At 42.7% G+C, this 7,980-nt stretch overlaps 1 protein-coding gene across 4 annotated transcripts; it reads left to right on the top strand.

Moving 5' to 3' along the window:
* The first annotated feature begins 870 nt into the window (after positions 1-870).
* nup35 (nucleoporin 35) lies at positions 871-7,016 on the top strand. Of its 4 annotated transcripts, none has more exons than XM_044216294.1 (9): positions 871-1,198; positions 1,851-2,006; positions 2,108-2,238; positions 3,139-3,196; positions 4,520-4,628; positions 4,765-4,834; positions 6,407-6,535; positions 6,671-6,808; positions 6,906-7,016. In XM_044216294.1, exons 1-9 carry the CDS (start codon positions 1,186-1,188, stop codon positions 6,981-6,983), a joined length of 882 nt encoding a protein of 293 aa, XP_044072229.1. In that variant the 5' UTR covers positions 871-1,185; the 3' UTR covers positions 6,984-7,016. The 4 variants fall into 4 exon arrangements, with proteins under 4 accessions (XP_044072229.1, XP_044072227.1, XP_044072226.1 ...); XM_044216292.1 differs by having other exon boundaries at positions 1,851-2,018; XM_044216291.1 differs by having other exon boundaries at positions 1,851-2,018; positions 2,105-2,238.
* The last annotated feature ends 964 nt before the right edge of the window (positions 7,017-7,980 follow it).

The following is a 7,980-nucleotide window of genomic DNA, read 5'->3' as shown; positions in this document are numbered from 1 at the left end:
TAAATGCAATAATGTAAATTAACAATTGAACAAAATTATCCATTAACCAGCCATATTTGTGCCATAAATGATGTTATAAATTAATAAAACTCAACTCGTTATTAGAAAATGGCATTTAATGATCCTTAATTGATAGGTTAATTTGTTAAATATTTCATCATAGTGATGAGATGATGAGCTCTTAACAGGCTCAGCATATAGTCATAGTATAATAATGTGCTGAATGTAAATATGTCATTGGTTTATTTCACAATATATTCGTTCAATTGTATATTTTTACTTAAATTGTTCGTATGACTATCATCTTGTTTGTTATGAATATTTTCCATATTTTACTGGCCTTTTAAGCAAACGTTGAACTTGTACTTTAACTGTTCCAGACATTGTGAACAGATAATACGTTAAACCTGTATGTCAGCTGGTGTTTTTCTCTGAACAAAACGTAAGCTTTGAATAGTCTTGTAACTCTGAAAAGTTAGAAAGTGGTAGATTAGTAACCTGGTGAAAGGCTGAACAAGTAAATTAAAGCTAAAGTTAGGTTCATTTTGTCCGTATGCACACTGAAACCGTTTTTGGTCACTGTTATTGTTCCATAACTTCTGTCCATGCTGGATTTAGAAATGCATTTTTGCATGGAATTAGGACTGTGGATTGTGTTCACTTCTCTCACATTCACACAGGGATATCTTCATTGGAATTATGGAGAATATGAATTATTACAGCGACCAAAAACTTCTTCAATGTACATATGGGAATGTGGGTATTGTTTTTAAACCTTAAACCTCAGTGCATCACTGTCAAACGTTAGTTTAAATCTGCTTATACAAGTTACGTATAAAACACAACTCACCGGAACGCATCTTTACACTGACGTCATCTAAATGCGCCGGAAGTTGCCCTGTTAGCCGCAGTGCTTTTAGTTTCCACTCAGCTCGCTCAACCGACACCTCTGAGCTCCAGAAACAAAGTGCAGCGGGCTGAGATATCCGATTTTAAATCACTATACTTTAGCTAAATGGATGCTACAAGTTAGCATTTAGCTTCACATAGGTAGACTTTTCAATAACAGTAAGTTATATTGACGAATCAGTTATCTTTGCTAGCCGCGTTTGCTAGCTAACCATCTTTTTGCCTGGCGTCACTTCCTACTTTTGAAACTCGCGGCCAGAAAGTAACGAAGCAGAGATGGAGTTACAAGGTAACTCGAGTTTTATGAAGTCTTTATCTGTTGTCGTCTGCTTGTTATAATGTTCTGTTGTTGTCTGCTCTGAAAACCTGTTAGCTCTTTAGCCGCGAACAGTGGTGTTTATTTTCCTGTTTCTGGTTTTTGTAAGAGGTAAAACGTGTTATTAGAGGTCAATCAGCGGGTTATATTTATATATATATTTCCTCTGTTCACACATGCTGACAGCAAGCCAATGAAAGCACAGATCTGACTGTATGTTACTGTGCTGTGATTGCATTTACTGGACTGATCCCAACAGACAGACTTCATTAAACCAAAATATGAATGTTTTTAACCTTTCCCCAAGTTTCCTAATGTTTTCTAATCCAACAAAGATGCTAGCCCGAGCTGACAGCTGTCTTTGCTCAATCTGTACAGTGTGAACCAAAATGTTAAATGTTGTTAACACTTGTGTGGCACAAAATGAGCAAGCAGACACAGTATGCCTCCTCGGGCTCACCACGTTTTTATGGATAAGGAAATTAAGTCGTGCATTGGGAAATATTGAAGTAAGTCTGTGTAGGAGCTGCATTTGATTTGCTACAGTTTACATTTTATTGAATGAAATAAACATCGCCCCTGATGGTGACCACTTGTCTCTTGTCTTCCTGTCCCTGTCTGTCAGTGGGAACTGAACCGATGACCCTGGGCTCTCCCACCTCTCCCAAGCCGACCTCTGGAGCTCAATTTCTGCCCGGCTTCCTGATGGGCGACCTGCCAGCACCAACTACCCCCCAGCCACGCCCCTTCAGCCTGGCCACGCCCATTGTGGAGAGCACAGGTATGCACCAAGGTCAGCGTGAAGACACCCATCCGCAGATCAGCTGATTGTCATTTATTCTGTGCAGATTTATTAGCGTGTCCTGTCCTGCACTTCAGCAGGAGGGGGTGGAGGAGGTTCTGCCCCGCAGCCCGTTGTCCCCACCCCCAAGGATAAGAGTGGAGCCCCACCTGTTCGCAGTATCCATGACGATCTGGTTGCTATCGCGACGCCCCTCAACACACACAGGCAGGTTAGTACACAGACGCTGTCTGATTGATGGAGCCCGGCAGCCTGTTGCACCAGCTGAAAGTAAGTTTGATCTGAAGTTGGAGTGGAAAGTCAACTCAAACAGTTATGTCGTAACAAGTTAGTCTCACGCCGAACTCTCCACCATCTCTTCTTATGCCGCAACTTATCAAACGTAACCAAAACTCTGCCGTAGAGAGAAAGACGCTACTAACTAATGATGGAAATCAAGAGACCTACCATTGAGTTTCTGAACCACCTAACAAATAATACAACACGCGTTAATAATTCAACAATCCTTGATCACTTTTATTATACACTGATGTTTTTCACGAAGGTCATATATAATAAAAACATAAACTGGAAAATCTCAGTGAAAAGATTCTGCCGAAGTCAACACGGTTGTGAACGCAGCATAAAATCACACTAAACTTTGGGAACCACCGACAAAATGTTTGGTTGTAAAAGTAAGAAAACAGTGTTTTAAAGGAATCAGACAGTTATGATGATGAAATGTGATCGAGGCAAAAAACAAAAACAAAGTCTTAACATGACGGTAATAATAATAATAATAATACGGTGTCATCCCTCATTCGTCCAGGAGTGTTCCATCGTAGAAAAGGTTTCAGTCGTAGTCATCTGGTTACTGGGCCATCATGGAAACTATTAGGTCAGTTTCAGGTGAAACTAGGCAGGGTAAACAGCAGACACTCAGGAAGACTCCTCCCTGAGGGCGGGGCTTAAGCAACTCAGAGTAGCTTAAATTTCTGAGTTCCTGTTCCATTTTTTCACAATTGAGAATGACTTCCGGATGGGAGCCGAAACGTCTTGATTCTGAAAACAGTGTCCAGATGACTACGACTGAAACCTTTTCTACAAAGTCTTAACATCTTTCTCTCTTCAGTCTTTTCCAGTTATGCAGTCTCCTCTGTCTGCACGTGGGGCCTCAACTCCAGGAACAGGTACAGACTGATACTACCACTGCTACTGGTACTACTTATTCTACTGCTGATATTTGTAGTGAGTCTACAACAAGTACTGACACTACTGCTGATATATATAAAAAATCAGTTCAAATTTAGGTTTATTATTGGCATTATTACTTAATTTCAGTATGTGTGAATGGGATTTAGCTGTTTGTTCTAGAAGTCAATGTTGTGTTTAGTATTAGTTATTAGTATTATTACTATTTGGCCAAATAGTACTGTTCCTGGTTTCAGCTCTGCCTCTTAGTTCCAGTGAAGATTAATCTTAATGCTCCATACAATGATATTTTAGACAGTAGTGTTCTTTCAATTTTGTGCCAGCTGTTTGTGTTTGTCCCTCTCCGTGCACACAGCCAAGCTCCATAAAGAAATGGTTTTCCCGGTTTGGTGTGGAAGAACTTGACTGGCCTGCGCAGAGCCCTGACCTCAGCCCCCATCCAACACCACTGGGATGAACTGGGAGGCCGACTGCGAGCCAAAAATATATTATGAACTATGTTAGCCTCAGGGTAAACAAGCAGAGGTGCCATATCCCACAGCAAACATATTTAGCCACATATTTAAGTAATGAAACGACTGTTTAGACCGTCATCTAGTAACTATCACAAGATGAGATGCGTCGGGATCTGTCTGCAGGTGACACTGATCAATCAATCACATCCTACGTCTGCTTTGCAGTAATTATTTAGAGCAGCACAAGTGGGAAAATACGTTGTTGGTCCATGCCCTCCAGATAGACACAGAGAAGCGTTTTCTGATCTGACACCACTATCGTCGGGACGACATAAGGTTTGGTTAGGTTTAGGCACAAAATGACTCGGTTGGGGTTACAGAAACATCACGGTTTTGGTTATTGACTGCTTTGGTAAGGTCAGGGGATCTTTGTTGTCGCGGTTATAACAATAACTACTTGGTTACGGTCAGGGAACAACAGCAATCACAGTTAAAAGAAACCGACGTTGACTGTCGGTAGGAAACGGCGAACAAACAGCGATCTCACGTGTTTTGTTGATCACCTCCTCCCTCTGCGGACGTCTTGTCTCTAACGTCACCTGACTTCCTCCAGACGGACGAGTCATTATTCCTGCCACTAGAGGTCTTTGTCACTAAAATGTTGTTTTTGGTCATTTGCTGGAATGACTGATGTTGACTCATTACATCAGATGTAACTAAGTAACGCTAAGTATGAAACTGCTGAAATTAAACTTTTGGCTGATTACAGCTGGTACTCCTGTCACCCTGCCTGCATTCACCTGTCTGTCTCTCCCACTCTGCCTGTCTACCTGTCTCTGTCTCCAGGTGTGCAGCAGGTGTGCCTGTCTCCAGCTCAGGTGGATCCCTTCTACAGTCAGGGAGAGTCCCTGTCATCTGACGATCAGCTGGACCAGACCTGGGTCACCGTGTTTGGGTATTTATACTGCTAAATATACTACCGGCACTGCTGTACTGCTTAATATACTGTGAAGACATAAACCTGACGTGTGTGTGTGTGTGTGTGTGTGTGTGTGTGTGTGTGTGTGTGTGTGTGTGTGTGTGTGTGTTAGTTTTCCTCCAGCCTCGGCCTCCTACATCCTGCTGCAGTTCGCTCAGTACGGAAACATCCTCAAACACACGGTGAGACACACACACACCCACACACACACACACACACACATACTGACATTACATTTTATTAACAACAAACCTTTAGCAACTGGAGGAGCTATGTAACGTTTAGCGGGTCACTTTTGGTTTGTGAGTAGAAAAAGAGAAAGGGTAGATCCACACAGAGGTGAAATGGTTCAATGAAAAGCTGCAGGAGTGCGTAATGAAGCTCAACAAAGCGTTCACCCTCAGCTGTCCTGTGGACACACGGCTCTGATCTCCATTAATGTTACTCACAGCAGTTCAGCACTGTTTGTCAGGTTGTTCACAACACCAGTCATCCTAAAGCCGTGTGTGTGTGTGTGTGTTACATTTATTAGACAGGAACGGGATGGTGTGCCTGCCGTCTGGTCAGGATATGGTCACATTTTAACTGCACTTTATGCATTGTAACAATTTCATAAACCGACTTGATCAATGTATTTAAAATATGTGCAAGCATAATAAGATGTATGTACGTCTGCAGTTACAGTTGATAAGTAATGCTTTAAAGTTACATTGAAAATAAGAATCGTTGTGTTTTCGTTACCTTAGAATAAGCCGTTTTTAATCTTCAGAGGGAGCGGGTCCCCTTCCACGGAGGCCGCCATGTTTCTACAGTAGCCCAGAACAGACAAACCGAACACTGGCTCTAGACTGGCTAGTTTCGTGGCCACCGTAGTTTCTCCTACACGCTTGGAAGGGCAGGGCGAGGCGAGCGGGATTCAAATGGTTGCAAACTGCAATTTCACCGCTGGATGCCACTAAATCCTCCACACGGCTCCTTTTAAAGTAATCACCAACTATTTTGATAATCGATTAATCATTTTGAGTAATTTTTTAAAGAAAAAAAAGTCAAAATTCTCTGATTCCAGCTTCGTAAATGTGAATATTTTCTGGTTTCTTTACTCCTCTATGACAGTAAGCTGAATATCTTTGGGCTGTGGACAAAACAAGACATTTAAAGGAGGTCATCTTAGGCTTTGGGAAACACTGATCGACATTTTTCACCATTTTCTGACATTTTATAGACGAAACAGCTAATCGATTAATCGACAATGAAAATAATCGCTAGTTGCAGCCCTAGAATGATCCCGACGAGTTCCATGCCCCGAATGGTATACAGATTTGGGAATTGGGAACATTTGTGGGGGGGAAAGAGCACTGATATCGGATCGAATCAGAATCAGATCCCGTAGGGAAACTCTTTGCAGTAGCTCGTCTTTATATCAGCAGGTCAGAGTAAGTTCCTGTCGTATATAGTATAAGAAAACTCGGTATCATCTGAATCGGTATCCAGAGAGAAAACGTCAGATTCCCCAGTTTGTATTGGTCTGTGGAACCTCTGCTGGGGCCATTTGGACCCTTTACAGGTCCTGGAGCCCATACGAGAATCACGGCTGTATGTGATGCTGAAAGAGGGAAGTAAGCATCCTGATCAGTGAACTTTGCTTTATAGACGAAGTAGAGCCAAAAGCTTGGAAACGTACAGCTACACAGTGAGCTCAGGTTTTAGAGGTGCACTGATGTGAACTGATGGATGTATTGATGATTTACTGACAGATGGCGTCTCCCGGTAACTGGATGCACCTTCAGTATCAGTCCAGACTTCAGGCCAGGAAAGCTCTGTCTAAAGACGGAAAAGTGTTTGGTGACGCCATCATGGTGGGAGTCAAACCCTGCATAGACAAGGTCAGTACCCGTTTTTTACCCACCTACCCGTTTGTCCGTCTCTCTGCCGTCTGATTGGTCCTCCACGTCAGGCGACATTGAGCCCAGTTTGAAGCCTGAACCGAACGGCAGTGAAGTTGTTTCTCTCTGTCTCAGAGTGTGATGGACAGCAGTGCAGCCGTCTCTTCTCCGCTCTCCACCTCCTTCTCCTCCTCCTCCGTCCTCCCCTCCACTCCTCGCTCCGCCATCAGACCGCTCAGCGCCGCTTACAGGAGCTCCAGCAGCGACTACCAGGTGACCTTTGACCTCAGGGTTCACTTCGGGTCTGCTTGAAAAATCTGAACTATGCGTTTGGTTGACCTTAGAAATAAATCTTTGTGTCTGTCTTTAGGTGCTAGCGGACAGACAGACACCCAGGAAGGATGACAGTTTTGTTTCCAAGGCGATGGAGTACATGTTTGGCTGGTGACATTACACAATGCATCATGGGATACCTGCAGCCTCGGAGGAGAGAGGGGAATCAATGGACAGATGGATGAACTGATTCACTACAGTGTGTGTGTGAGAGAGAGAGAGAGTGTGTGTGTGTGTGTGTGAAGGATCTTTCTGTCTTTCTCTCTCTCCTTTTATAATATTTTTTTATTGTTTTTGTCTCAATAAAGTTTTTTTCTGCTTTGAATTCAATGAAGCTGAGGTTTCATTCAGCGCTGACGATCTCTCAGCAGCCACACGGTGGCACTGTCCACTTTACAAACCTTCCAGTCACATGTGATCGTTGGACATCTTGTACTGCGTTTTCTCCTGGCAGATTAAGGCCAGGCTGTGTACTGATTTAGTACAAAACCTATGAAATGATTCCACAATAACAAAGAAATAATAATAATAAAGAATGAAGATATTTACGCTTCTGTACAACAAACTCTTCCACTCATCCAGCAAGATAAAAGGCAGTTCTCAAGTCAGATATGTAATACTAATTCAATGCACTGTTGCTGTACTTAATAAAACAACAACAATAGGTCTTTACAGCAGGTTCAACCAGCATTTTGGAGGTGTACGGCCGGTGTCTCAATACAGTTTTGTTTGTATTGACATTAAACATCTTGTCATACTCGATAAGACGTCTGTTATTAAGTTGCGCAGGACCTCTCTGGGCTGCAGCAATTCTTTCTTACAGAAGAATTAAGCAGGGCTAAGAACGCCATCACTGAAATAAAATTTCAACAACGATTTATTAAGTTTTCAACAACAACTTGGAGTGGAAAGTCCCGGCAACATTTGTGTCTTAAGTCTTTCGCACTCACGAGCAGCCCGCTGTCTCTCTGAAAGCAGCCGTGTGTTGAAACCCCAACACACTCATCCACTCTGTCCACAGCCGTCATCCCTGGAGCTCTGCAGTAAAAAGAAAATGTTTTAAACGGGCACATATTATAGAGACGAAGGCTCATATTGGTGTAGAAGCTAAG

This window comes from Siniperca chuatsi, linkage group LG12 (assembly GCF_020085105.1).
Source record: "Siniperca chuatsi isolate FFG_IHB_CAS linkage group LG12, ASM2008510v1, whole genome shotgun sequence".
NCBI classification, from domain to species: Eukaryota; Metazoa; Chordata; class Actinopteri; order Centrarchiformes; family Sinipercidae; genus Siniperca; species Siniperca chuatsi.
Note: the sequence above shows the minus strand (reverse complement) of the source record. Positions and strands in the feature narration are given on the sequence as shown.

What these genes read in the sequence shown, in the direction of transcription:
- nup35 (XM_044216291.1), top strand. An exon ending in GAAACATCCTCAAACACACG is followed by an intron (nt 4,835 to 6,406) that starts GTGAGACACACA and finishes ATTTACTGACAG; the next exon opens with ATGGCGTCTCCCGGTAACTG. An exon ending in GCTCCAGCAGCGACTACCAG is followed by an intron (nt 6,809 to 6,905) that starts GTGACCTTTGAC and finishes GTCTGTCTTTAG; the next exon opens with GTGCTAGCGGACAGACAGAC.